Here is a 13931-nt window from a genome sequence, read left to right as displayed (position 1 = left end):
CCTTGTAGCGCTATAGAAATGCTAAATAGTAGTAGTAGTGAGGCAGCCATGGCATAATTATATATATAAGAAATGATATTAAAAGCTTGAAGTTAGAATTCTAACTTTTTACCTGGCAACTAAAGTGAAGGAATGTCATCTGGTTTAGGTTATTTACGTTTGCCGGGCTGGGTTAGAAAGGTCAGAGAAAGGAATTTCTTTCACCCTTGTGAATAATGAATGCTAGCAAACACATATGTATGAGCCGGCATATTGCAGACAGTTTGTTTAGGATTAATTGTAGTTTAAAATGATTAGATAGAAATACTGTTTAGAGAGAGGCAATAGATTAGTATTTACAAGTTTTTGATATTTAGAATATGTCTTATAAGAAATACTGATTCTGTGTAAATTAATAAGGTTTGTGTCTGTGTAGAATATCTGTTAAATTCTGTATTACTCTTTGTCTGCTGTTTAAGACTGCAGTTGAGGAGATCAACATGTGGTTTGACTTAGCCATAGTTCTGGCTGGTTCAATGTATAAGCTGATAGGTGAAGAGGTCAGAACTAGTCAGCTCTCTTCTCCTTGATTAATTATAGCTAAGTGTAGGACTGGCCTCCTGGAAGTAATAACCTGATATGTATGCTATTAAGTAAGATTGACTTTTGACCTCTTTAATGAATGCCAGAGTTTAGTTAGCAGTTAGTACTAGGAATATGAGAAATCAATCATAATAACATGTAAGAGTTCTGGAGACCAAATGTCTGGCTTAAGGGGCCCCAGGTCAGAGGTCAGTTTAGGATGTCTGGAACCTATGTAACTGATATTTCAAAAGTAATGATTGGTTGAGGCAAGGTAGCCAATCAATTTCTTAACCAATTGGGAGTAAAGGGGGCTAGGCTAGGAGGAGGGCTTAGGACCCTATTTAAGTAAGAGCAGAAGCAGTTTACGTCAGAAGGAGCTCAGAAGAAAGAGAAGGACAGAAGGAACAGACAGAAGAAGGAGAAGACAGCATAAGAAGAGAGCTGAGACAAAGACACAGAGAGCTGAGACAGAGGAGAAGAGAGCTAGAACTGATGTCTTGCTTTGTTTGCTGGCAAATAAAGAAGATTACTTTCTCATACTGGTGTGTGCTGTCTGACTCCTGAAGCATCACAAATTCATGCATCCATTCCTGCAACAATTCTTGGTGGCAGCGGTGGGATGAATCCTGCATTAATCCCAGCACCCAACTGACTGGAGAACATTCGCCGGGTATGTATTCTGTATTTTGTATTGTAATTCTAGCTAGAAAATTGTAAATCAGCCCCTCAAGAAGGAGGGAAGGAGAATCTGATCAATTCTCAGCGAAGGCCCTAGTACCTTCTAGTCGCGGGGACTAGAAGCGAAAACGCTTGAGCTTATCTGTATTTGAGAAATCTGAAATTGTTGGGTGGGATTTTCTGTACTGAATGAATGTGTGATGCCTGAATGTTAATGAGTGCGGACTTCTTATAGCTGCATTTCCAATTAACGCGAGTTCAATTGGTCAGCAACGGAAGGAAGCGATTGCTGTCTGTCTACCTAGTGTTTCGAGAGTGCGGACCCCTTACTGCACTTTCAAAAATTCCCTCCCTTTTTGTGTGTTGTAACTGTAAGCATTATGGGTGGGACATCATCTAGACAAATTGATACCCCCCTAGATTGTATGCTTAAGAACTTCAAGAAAGGATTTTTAATTAATGACTATGGACAGACTTTAAGCTCAAGTACTTTAAGAACCTTGTGTGAAGTTGAGTGGCCATCTATGGGAGTGGGGTGGCCCCCTAGTGGCAGCTTAGATATTGAAGTAATCCGGAAGGTCTACAGCATAGTTGTAAGAGAACCAGAATATTCTGAACAACTCCCTTATATAGATTCCTGGGACAGCCTTGTGACTGACCCTCCCTCCTGGTTGAAAACTTATATGGGATCCCCAGTAAAATTCATGTTAGGCCGTGTTCAAAGAAAGATTAGAAAATCTAAACTAGAAGAGGGAAAGAGCCCTAGGAAGCCTACCACCCAATCGGTGGCTTCCGCCCCTACCCTGTCCGAGAAACCCATACTCTCTGATGACCCCTCAGACCTTGAGCCACCACCTTATGGCCCATTGTTGGGGTTCCGTGCTACCCCCAGAGATCCACGCCGCCCAGCTCAAGCCTCTCCAGTACAGGCTTCTCCGGATAGTTCCTCCCCCACTGTGCGAACCCCACCACATCCTAGGTTGGACTTTTCACCTGGCCTCTACCCTTCTGTGCCAAATCCTCTCCTGTTAACCTCTGAAGACCCGTTTTGGGTTCCACTCCCTGACTCCTCAACTCCTGACAGCCCAGCCTCTCCCTCTAATACCCCTACCCACTCATCAGGGGCCCGGCATCCCTTTCAATGGACTGAATCACCTGTGACCACCTCTCAGTCTATGAGTACCCCTCCCCATCCCTCAGGGGTTCAACATACCTCCACTGAATGGGTTAGACCCGCTGCAATTACTTTTGAGCATGATAGGAGGGTAGCTCCTAGCTCTACCTCAGATTCCATTCCCACCTCCTCGAGAGTTCTGCCCCTTCGTCAGGTAACTACCACTCGACCAGATCCTAATAATCAGGGTCAGGTTATACAGGCACAGGCCTATCAGTATGTACCCTTCACAACCACCGATCTCCTGAATTGGAAGACGCATTACCCCTCTTATACTGAAAAGCCTCAGGCAGTGGTGGACCTAGTGACTAGCATTATGGCCACCCATAACCCAACCTGGACTGATTGTCAACAACTTCTCCTGACCCTCTTCACAACTGAGGAGAGGCGGAAGATTTGCAAAATGCTGAGGCCATCACGCGAGAGCGTGTCCCCGGGGGGACACAGGACCCAGAGGGATGGGTTAGAGCTCGGTTTCCTCGCGCAGCTCCAGCTTGGGATCCAAATGATGGGCAGCACTATGAACTGTTGTCTGGCTATTGCCGGGACTTGCTGGAAGGTATGAGGAAAGGTATAAAGAGGCCCATTAATCTGGCAAAGGTCTCTGAAATTCTCCAAGGGGCAACTGAATCCCCTGGGGCCTTTTTAGAGCGACTAATTGAAGCCTACAGAACATACACCCCATTTGACCCTGAAGCCCAAGAAAATCAGAGAATGGTGAATAGTGCATTGGTGGCCCAGAGTATGCCAGATATCCGGAAGAAGTTGCAGCGTCAGGAGGGATTCGCAGGGATGAATACCACCCAGCTAATTGAGATCGCAACCAAGGTTTTCATTAATAGAGATCAGGAGGTGCGCCGAGAGGCTGACCGGAAGATGCAGAAGAAGGCCGACCTTTTAGCGGCAGCCATTACTAATTCCACCCTTAACCGAGGTCGACCTCTAGCTAATGGGAAGCCAAAGTGGGACCCCGGACCACCAGCCAGGCCCCGAGATTCCTTCAATCAATCCCGGCCAAGGGGGGAGAATCCCAGACCAAGATTGGAGAGGGACCAGTGTGCCTATTGTAAGGAAAGAGGGCACTGGAAAGATGAATGCCCCCAGAGGCGCCAGGGACTGAGAAGGGGACCAGGAGATCGAGGAAGCCGAGGCCGAGTTCGAGAGGGAAGATATGAGCCTCCTGAATCTGACATCATCGGGATAGCCGAGATGGCAGAATGGGACGAATAGGACAGACCGGGTTCCTACAAACTGGGCTCCCAGGAACCTATGGTCAAGCTAACTATAGGGAGCCGCTCAATTCCATTTATGATTGATACAGGAGCTGAACATTCTGTTGTGACGGAGCGATTAGCGCCTGTGTCTGGAAAAACTGTCCGAGTGGTGGGAGCCACGGGGGTGCAGAACCGGAGGCCTTTCCTGACAACCCGTAGATGCCAATTAGGCTCACACATAGTCACTCATGAATTCCTTTATATGCCAGACTGTCCAATCCCTTTGTTAGGCCGAGACCTGCTGTCCAAGCTTAGGGCCCAAATTTCCTTTGACTCTGATGGCCAGACTTCAGTCTCCTTTCGGCCCCCAGCATCCAGCCCTAAGGGTATATTGAGTTTCTGCTGCCCTCTTGAAGAAGAATGGCGGCTGCATCAGTCACATAGCCAAGTTGACCTACCCCTGGCAGACAGCTTTCAGGTCAGTGGGGTATGGGCAGAAGATAATCCCCCAGGGTTGGCCCGAAATATTCCTCCTGTACATGTAGATTTACTTCCAAGTGCCCGGCCAATCCATCTTCGTCAATACCCAATTCCCAGAAAGGCTCTGGAAGGAATTCAAGCACATTTGAATCGTCTGTTATCCCATGGAATTATTCGTCCTTGCCAGTCTCCATGGAATACGCCACTATTGCCAGTTCAGAAGCCAGGGACTGAGGACTACCGGCCAGTCCAAGACTTACGAGTGGTTAACAAATCCACTATCTCATTACACCCTGTAGTGCCTAATCCATATGTCCTGCTAGGATTGATACCTTCTGGAGCTACCCATTTCACGACACTAGACCTAAAAGATGCCTTCTTTTGTATTCGGGTGGCCCCCGCTAGTCAACTGCTTTTTGCCTTTCAATGGGAAAACCCAGTAACAGGAAGGAAGCTTCAGTATACATGGACCCGCCTGCCACAGGGGTTCAAGAATTCCCCCACCATTTTTGGGACAGCCCTAGGGCAAGACCTTAAGACTTTTAAATCTGAGCCTTCCAGGCGAGTTTTACTCCAGTATGTAGATGACCTCCTGATTGCAGCAGTGACCCAGGAAGAGTGTTTTGAGGCTACCAGAGAATTGCTGGAGCTACTCTTGGATGCAGGCTATAAGGTCTCACGCTCAAAGGCCCAACTTTGTCAGTCAGAAGTGAAGTATCTGGGCTTTTGCATTTCCCAGGGAAGTCGGAGACTGGATGCTAGTAGGAAGCAAGCAGTTGCTGCAATTCCCCAACCCAAGTCCAGAAGAGAAGTTAGGGAATTCCTGGGAGCAGCTGGATTTTGCAGAATTTGGATTCCAAATTTTGCATTGATGGCGAAACCCCTTTACCAAGCCACAAAGGGGGGTGAAAAGGAACCATTTGAATGGGGACCTACTGCTCAACAATCCTTCATTGCCATAAAGAAAGCCCTACTCCAAGCCCCTGCGTTAGGCCTTCCTGATGTGGAGAAACCTTTCTCATTGTATGTCCACGAGCGACAGGGGGTTGCTCTGGGTGTGCTGACCCAGATGATGGGATCCTGGCAGAGGCCTGTTGCATACCTGTCTAAACAGCTGGATGGAGTGGCTAAAGGATGGCCAGCCTGTATGAGGGCCATTGCAGCAACAGCCTTACTGGTCCAGGAAGCTGATAAGTTGACCTTGGGGCAAGAACTGGTTGTTAAAGTCCCCCATGCAGTTCTTACCCTCATGGAGTATAAGGGCAACCACTGGTTTACAAATAACCGCATGGTTAAGTACCAAGCCAGCTTGTGTGAGAATCCACGGATACACCTGGAAACAGTGGCTACATTCAATCCTGCTACTCTTTTGCCAGCATCTGAGGGACCACCAGATCATGACTGTATCCAAACCATGGATGAAGTGTATTCCAGTCGACCAGATCTTAAAGATGTTCCGTGGAGGGACCCAGATGTAATTTATTTCACAGATGGAAGCAGTTATGTGGAGAACTCCAAGCGACTGGCAGGCTATGCTGTGGTGACAGAGGACAAGGTGATAGAAGCAAGAGCCCTGCCCCAAGGAACTTCAGCCCAGAAAGCAGAACTTGTGGCCCTCATACGAGCTCTGGAGTTAGCAGCAGGACTGGTAACCAACATTTATACTGATTCCAAGTATGCCTTCACAACTCTACATGCTCATGGAGCTTTGTATAAGGAAAAGGGACTCATAAATGCTGCAGGCCAACCTGTTAAGTATGGACCTGAAATACTTCAGCTGCTAGAGGCTGTTTGGGCCCCCAAGAAGGTAGCTGTCATTCACTGCAGGGGACACCAAAGGGTAGATACTCCAGTGGCCCGAGGGAACCGCCATGCTGATCGGGTGGCCAAGGAAGCTGCTCGAGGACCCCCAGCAAGTACTGTGACTCCCCTGTTCCAAATTCGATTGCAAGAATGGACGCCTATGTATACCCAAGTGGAAGAGAAATGGGCTCAAGAAGAAGGTGCAGTAAGGAGACCTGATGGCTGGTTACATCTCCCTGATACCAGAGTTCTGGTGCCACGCCACCTAGCTTGGCCTGTAGTGTCTCAAGCTCATGACCTATCACACTTAGGGAAAACAGCACTAGCCCGCCTACTCAATCGAGTAGTGGTGCTGGAAGGATTGGATAGTCTGGTTGCCACTGCCTCTGCCCGATGTACTCTCTGTGCCCAGAATAATGCTCGTCAGGGACCCCGTATTCCACCAGGAGTTCAGTCTAGAGGACTAACACCCTTTGAGTCCCTAGTTATAGACTTCACAGAAATGCCCAGGAGTGGTAGGCTCCGATATCTCTTAGTTATGGTCTGTACCTTTTCTGGGTGGGTGGAAGCATATCCTACAGTTACTGAGAAAGCCACAGAAGTAGCTCGAGCCCTCCTTAGGGATGTCATCCCCAGGTATGGACTGCCCCTTGCCATAGGTTCAGATAATGGTCCCGCCTTTGTTGAAGCTACACTTCAGGCCCTGTCCCGTGCATTGCGCATTACCTGGAAATTGCATTGTGCCTATCGTCCCCAGAGTTCAGGGCAGGTTGAGCGGGCAAACAGAACCTTGAAAAATAGCCTAGCAAAGATTTGTCAGGAAACCCAATTGAAATGGCCACAGGCATTGCCACTAGCCCTCTTCCGCCTCCGATGCACTCCAACTAAAGGAACAGCCCTTTCTCCCTTTGAAATTGTGTATGGGAAGCCCCCAGCCATTTTACAGGGAATTAAGGGAGACATAGGGATTTTAGGGTCTGCCCAGGTGCAGGAGCAGGTAGCCCTCCTGGGTAAGATAATTTCTGAGCTTCAGTCTTATGTGAGAGAAATAAACCCTGTCCCCTTCCAGGCTCAGGTACATTCCTTCCTGCCAGGGGATAGAGTTTGGGTGAAAGACTGGAAGCTTCAGCCTTTGGGGCCCCGATGGAAAGGACCTTTTACTGTTTTGCTTTCTACCCCTGCAGCTGTGAAGGTCGCAGGGATTACTCCATGGGTCCATTGGTCTCGAATTAAGTCTGCTGACCAGACTGAGCCCAGCACGGATCAGACGGAGCCTAGACAGTGGAGAGCAGAAAGAGATCCAGCGGAGCCATTGAAGTTGCGCTTGACCCGAACCAAAGAATCTACTAGCTGAAAAGAAGGGTCAACTGCATACTGCAGGAGCGGCTGAACTTCGGCTTCACACTGAGACTCTTTCTTGCCATGATTCTGGCTTTCTTGGAATTTGAGAGCTTGATCCTTGTCAGTTGAGGGTCTATCCCAACTGGTATAAGAACTCAAAGACTGAGAACACTATATGAGAATAATCTGTGATTAGCACAGACTGTTGAAATATTATTGCTTAATTAGTTTGCTGTATTTGTTTTAGATTAGGAAGAAAGAAAATGTTAGTAGTTTGGATGCTTTTGTTGTTTTCTACTCCTTGCCTCCTTGTTCCTAATACCCCAACTCGCTCCAACCTTTGGTTACACTCAGTCCAGGAACTAATTAGCCAGGCAAAGATTACTTCCCCTTGTATTGTGTGTTCCCGATTTTCTCCTTATACCACAGATGTCCCAGCTGTACCTGTCCCTGTGCAACTCCCAGCTCTTATACCTCCCTACTTTTCGAGTTCAGGCCCTTGGAGCCAGGATTATACTTGGTGGTCCTTTTATAATGCTACTTCCCCCTCTGAATCTTCTCTAAGGCCAGTTTTTACGTCTCCCTATCCAGCCTCTGGAGTGTTTTGTTTAACAAGAAGCATCTCAACTGTTCTTCCCATTCCCTGTAACTATACTAATGTTCTCCCAGAAAAAGGAGAATCTGTGTGGGTAGTTTCTCCAGGTACTCCTATGTGCCCTGCTACCATACCTGTAGATTATGACCCAGGTGATTATCTGGCTCCTAAGCGTACCACTGAGAAGACTATAGTGTCCAAGCTTATTTTCTACTTTCATAAGTCCCCGGGGTATGAAGAGTTATTAACAAATGAGCAGCCTGTCACAATTGGGGATTGGCGCCTATGGTGTGCAAAGTCTCCATTTCGTCTTCGTTCCCCCTGGGATAGGGGCTCGCATTATGGGCACCCTAAGTACCCTGTCCAGCCTGAGCCAACATTTATTGGGAACTTTCCTCACCCTCTCCTTGGTCATTACTGGCTCTGTGATAATGTCCTCCACATGATTCTTCCCCCTACATATAATTTTTGTGTATTGGTAACCTTGAATTATTTTCCTAAAGTTATTCCTCTTAAGCCACTATCCCCGCACCGCTCTAAGCGAGAGGCTTTGTCCTTACCCTCCTCCGTTGCCACAGAGGATGAGGCGATTGAATTAGCCCTCCAGTATATTAATTCTACTTATCCTCTGACTAAAAAGAGACTTGTAGCCCTTTCTGCCACGGCCTGGATTCCAATTGGAGGCCCGGTAGCGGGTATTACTGAACTAGGTATGGCTACCCGGAGACTTCAATCCCTACTCCATGTTTTAGTTCATGAGCTGAACGTGGTAGTCAATGCATTGCAGGATCAAATTAATGAATTAAGTATAGTTTCTCGGTATAATCGTATGGGCCTTGACTATCTCTTTGCAGCTCAGGGTGGCCTCTGCACAGTGCTAAATTCTTCAGAGTGCTGTACTATTGTCATAAATAGGACGCATGTAGTTAGGCATGCTATGGATAAAGTCCTACAGTTGGCCAGCCTTAATGTGGAGGATTACCGAGGAGGATTAGACCTTACCTCTTGGTGGTGGTCATTGACCTCCTGGATACGTCCCTTGTTCATTTCCCTAATAGTCTTAGTTCTAGCAGGGTTGTTGTTTTGTTTCCTGGCCTCATGTGCTTCGGCAGTATGCCGTCGAACCTTAACAAGTAGGGTAATGGTGATTCACAAGTCTATTCCTAATTAGGATCACTATAATCTCCAGAGTTTGAGTTGTGAGACTTATCTCTGCATAAGCTGATTTTAGTCTCAAAGGGGGGAATGAGGCAGCCATGGCATAATTATATATATAAGAAATGATATTAAAAGCTTGAAGTTAGAATTCTAACTTTTTACCTGGCAACTAAAGTGAAGGAATGTCATCTGGTTTAGGTTATTTACGTTTGCCGGGCTGGGTTAGAAAGGTCAGAGAAAGGAATTTCTTTCACCCTTGTGAATAATGAATGCTAGCAAACACATATGTATGAGCCGGCATATTGCAGACAGTTTGTTTAGGATTAATTGTAGTTTAAAATGATTAGATAGAAATACTGTTTAGAGAGAGGCAATAGATTAGTATTTACAAGTTTTTGATATTTAGAATATGTCTTATAAGAAATACTGATTCTGTGTAAATTAATAAGGTTTGTGTCTGTGTAGAATATCTGTTAAATTCTGTATTACTCTTTGTCTGCTGTTAAGACTGCAGTTGAGGAGATCAACATGTGGTTTGACTTAGCCATAGTTCTGGCTGGTTCAATGTATAAGCTGATAGGTGAAGAGGTCAGAACTAGTCAGCTCTCTTCTCCTTGATTAATTATAGCTAAGTGTAGGACTGGCCTCCTGGAAGTAATAACCTGATATGTATGCTATTAAGTAAGATTGACTTTTGACCTCTTTAATGAATGCCAGAGTTTAGTTAGCAGTTAGTACTAGGAATATGAGAAATCAATCATAATAACATGTAAGAGTTCTGGAGACCAAATGTCTGGCTTAAGGGGCCCCAGGTCAGAGGTCAGTTTAGGATGTCTGGAACCTATGTAACTGATATTTCAAAAGTAATGATTGGTTGAGGCAAGGTAGCCAATCAATTTCTTAACCAATTGGGAGTAAAGGGGGCTAGGCTAGGAGGAGGGCTTAGGACCCTATTTAAGTAGGAGCAGAAGCAGTTTACGTCAGAAGGAGCTCAGAAGAAGAGAAGGACAGAAGGAACAGACAGAAGAAGGAGAAGACAGCATAAGAAGAGAGCTGAGACAAAGACACAGAGAGCTGAGACAGAGGAGAAGAGAGCTAGAACTGATGTCTTGCTTTGTTTGCTGGCAAATAAAGAAGATTACTTTCTCATACTGGTGTGTGCTGTCTGACTCCTGAAGCATCACAAATTCATGCATCCATTCCTGCAACAGTAGTAGTAGTAATACAGGGTTCAGGTATGATGCGTGTTACCTTCTTCCTCCTCTTCGTCCTCCTCGGCCCAATCCTGCTCCCTGGCGACAGACCCCTCGTCCTCGGAACCCGATCCCTGGCTGAAGTCGATGCGTTGTGCCAGGCGCGCCAGGTTCTGGGACATAGAGAGCGGCTGCAGATAAGTCTCGGCGCCATCGAGCCCCACTTCCTGCACCTGCTTCTCGGAGGCCGACTCAATGCTGATCCGCACAGCCGGACCGCCCGACATCTTCCCGGCGCTCCGGAGGGGGGGGGGGGGTCGGGTAAAACGTGGATCCTATGGACCCCGCAGATCCGGACAGCAGAAAAGAATGCTGAAGCCTCTCACAGTCTCGATCCTAAACCCCTACCAGAAAGTAACCCTCGGCAGCAAGCGTCCATCTGCGCACGCACAGAACTTCCGGCACGGATGTTTTGACTGCCTTTGCAAGTCTTTCCCGCTGCCCACCGTCGCACCAAAGTCCGATTTCATTTCAGTGTATGTCGGGCCGGCCCGGATCGTGCCCCTGTGGTAGTGACATTATGTCGTCGCGGAAGGAGTGACGTCAGAGTTCCGTACGGGTGCCGAAAAGGTCCGATATTCTTTAGCAAAGTGGGCTGGTGCGAGCAAGGAGGTTGAAGAAAACAGGAGATAGGATGTTCCTATCTAGTCCGTTATACGGGCTGAAGCCAGTAGGCGGAGCTTGAGTTCATTGAACACAATAGCAAAAGATTATTAAAAATAAATACGTAGTGCATCTGTAAAAAAAAAAAATCTAATGCTGTTCCAGTGGGATAGGTAGTGCCTTAAAAGGTGGAGAACAAAAGATTTGGGGTTTTGTTTTACTTATTGGCAGCTTTCCCATATGTAGATATACATATTAAATAAAAAATGAATAGCACTAAAACAACTTAAAAATTATTATAGCTGGTCTACCCTCCTCTCCCTTATGTTCCCACCCGAAACCTCTGTTCACAGGACAAATCCCTCCTCTCAGTGCCCTTCTCCACCACTGCAAACTCCAGGCTCCGCCCATTCTGCCTCGCCTCACCCTATGCCTGGAACAACCTTCCTGAGCCCTTACGTCAAGCCCCCTCCCTGCCCACCTTCAAGTCTTTGCTTAAAGCCCACCTCTTCAATGCTGCCTTCAGGATATCCAGACTGCCCCAATTTGACTGCCCTTATCGAACTGACTATTCACTTGTCCTTTAGATTGTAAGCTCTTTGAGCAGGGACTGTCCTTTTATGTTAAATTGTACAGCGCTGCGTAACCCTAGTAGCGCTTTAGAAATGTTTAGTAGTAGTAGTGGTAGTGGTAGAAACAGCAGTTATAACCTCTGTATTTTGTGCTGTTTCTACACGGTTCTATACAATACAAATGACGAGATTTCAGTGAGAATATCCTGTTTCTTGATGGGTTCATGTTAACAGTTGTTGTCATCTGCTTTGGGAAGCCTAGAGGCATATTTTCAAAGCACTTTGGGAGGCTAAGTTCCATAGGTTTCTATGGAACTTTGGGAGGCTAAGTGCTTTGAAAATGAGCCTGCTGGTGTTATAAAGATGGAATATACTGAAATTAAATGGAAGTAAAATTAAACTCTCCTTTCATTGGGGCACATGAAATCACATCTACATCTGTTTTGTAGAAGTTTACATCTTAGATACACAAATGGGATTATTCTGATATTCCTGAGCCCTTACGCCAAGCCAAGCCCCCTCCCTACCCATCTTCAAATCCTTGCTCAAAGCCCACCTCTTCAATGTTGCTTTCGGCACCTAACCTTTATACCTTTCAGGAAATCTACACTGCCCTATTTGACTGACTGTACATTTGTCCTTTAGATTGTAAGCTCTTTGAGCAGGGACTGTCCTTCTATGTTAAATTGTACAGCGCTGCATAACCCTAGTAGCACTTTAGAAATGTTAAATAGTAATAGTAGTAGTAGTAGTTTAGACATGTTTCAGGGACAAGTGGTTTTATAAGTCAAAATAAAAATAAATATTTTGTTTCATGCAGATCTCTTTTGTTTAAACATAACTGCCTCTAATGCAGTCTATTGGCTTTCTTATATTTTGTCCTTGTGATAACTTATACTGTGCCAAAACTATAGAATTCAGTAATATCCAAACCTTATTAACATTAGAATTGTGTTCGTATTTAGGTAATAACTGAGAAAATGCTGTTGAAAACTGACTTGAAGAAATTGATATATATCACAGAACTGGAAAATGTTGGCACATTTAGATGACTGGACTATTGCATGAAGGTAGCTCTACCCTCATTATTTAATTTCTTTCTTTTAAACATAAACAGAAGTAATAAACAATATTAAGTGCATTTTTATAATATACCACTGAATTTCACAAAACAAAAGGAGCTAGTTTCCACAAACCATCTTTCTCTTTTGCTGTAGGCACAGGAAAAAAAAAAAGATTTTAAATGCTCCCAGGTTTCAAACTAATTCATGTTTAATGTGGGATATGTTTTTGTCTTTTTACCACCACCCCAAATTAATATGTACCAGCCATTCTTCATTTAGAGTGATAAAACACAGGGTACGTATGAGAAAATTCAAATCTTTTTTTTATTTACTTACCACAAGTGAGTACAGTTCAGAATATATATTTTCTCATTGGAGAACAGCTCTGCTATACATAAGTACTATCTGAAACAGTCTCAATTTCTTAGTTTTCCCTTTCTACCCGTTTTGGAGGTCGAATGTTATGTCACTCAATCCTTTGAGATTGTCAAGAAATCATGTTCCCACCATCTGTTTCCCCTTAGACCATTAATCTTATTCCTTGTTCTTTATCCTGTTATTCATCTGGGTTCTGCATACAATGCTCTACGCCTGACTCCTTTTCCTGTGTCAACTTTCTCAGCCCTGCCTTTTTGACTGTCCCTCGTGTGCCCTCTGATGAGTGTTTTTCTACAGATATAACTTCCATAAATAAGTAAATAAATAAATAGAAACTCTGAATGTTGAGCACCTGATTCTCATAACATGATGTATTAGTGGCCATTTACCAGAAGAAAAAAAATCTCTGCATGTCTGCATGAATATAACACATGCTAGGGTGTCCCTTCCAAATGACACACTGATTACGATTTATAACAAATTACTACTCTACCTATGAAAAGTTATTTCTTTATTATACTTCCTCTGTGTACATCCATATGCTGCACAAGCTGGCATGTTTGAAACTGTAAGTGAGATTAAACAAAAATGCTAACAACAATAAAGAACGACAATGTGGATGCAGCAGCTCATGGGTTTGTTTGCTTTATTTTGAGTGTACGCAAACGATCGCTGCGCGGGGAAGGGGTAACATAGACTAACCTAAGTGGCTTCAATATTTTTACATCATGCCATCTCTTGTTGTCAATCAAACCTCCTTGTGGGATTCTATAACTAGGAAGACTGAAGCTGGGGTAGAAGTAAGGGAGACGAGCAAAAGAAAGAATCAACAAAATATTTACCTTTCTTTTCTGTTTCTGGAAAGATATAGACAGAATGGAGGGAATGCCAGGACACTTGTCAAAGGAAAGTACCACATAAATTATCCTCTTACACGAGTCCGGGTAGAAGATGGCTCTCCCGGATCCTTACAGCACGACCTTAAAAACAGGTCGCTGTTTTATCTGCAGCTGATGCTTTCGGTATGTGGTATGTCCAAGAAGGTTTTATGACA

At 45.1% G+C, this 13931-nt stretch overlaps 1 protein-coding gene across 1 annotated transcript in view; it reads right to left on the bottom strand.

The window, feature by feature from the left end:
* Window positions 1-10804, bottom strand: part of MED17 (mediator complex subunit 17) — a 72464-nt gene extending 61660 nt beyond the window's left edge. The window contains exon 1 of the mRNA XM_030200192.1: window positions 10259-10804. Coding sequence (XP_030056052.1) covers window positions 10259-10487 — 229 coding nt within the window. The 5' untranslated portion in view covers window positions 10488-10804. The remainder of the gene's footprint in view (window positions 1-10258) is intronic.
* Between the last annotated feature and the right edge of the window lie 3127 nt (window positions 10805-13931).

This window comes from Microcaecilia unicolor, chromosome 4 (genome assembly GCF_901765095.1).
Source record: "Microcaecilia unicolor chromosome 4, aMicUni1.1, whole genome shotgun sequence".
Classification (NCBI taxonomy): Eukaryota; Metazoa; Chordata; class Amphibia; order Gymnophiona; family Siphonopidae; genus Microcaecilia; species Microcaecilia unicolor.
This window is presented reverse-complemented; position numbering and strand designations above follow the sequence as displayed.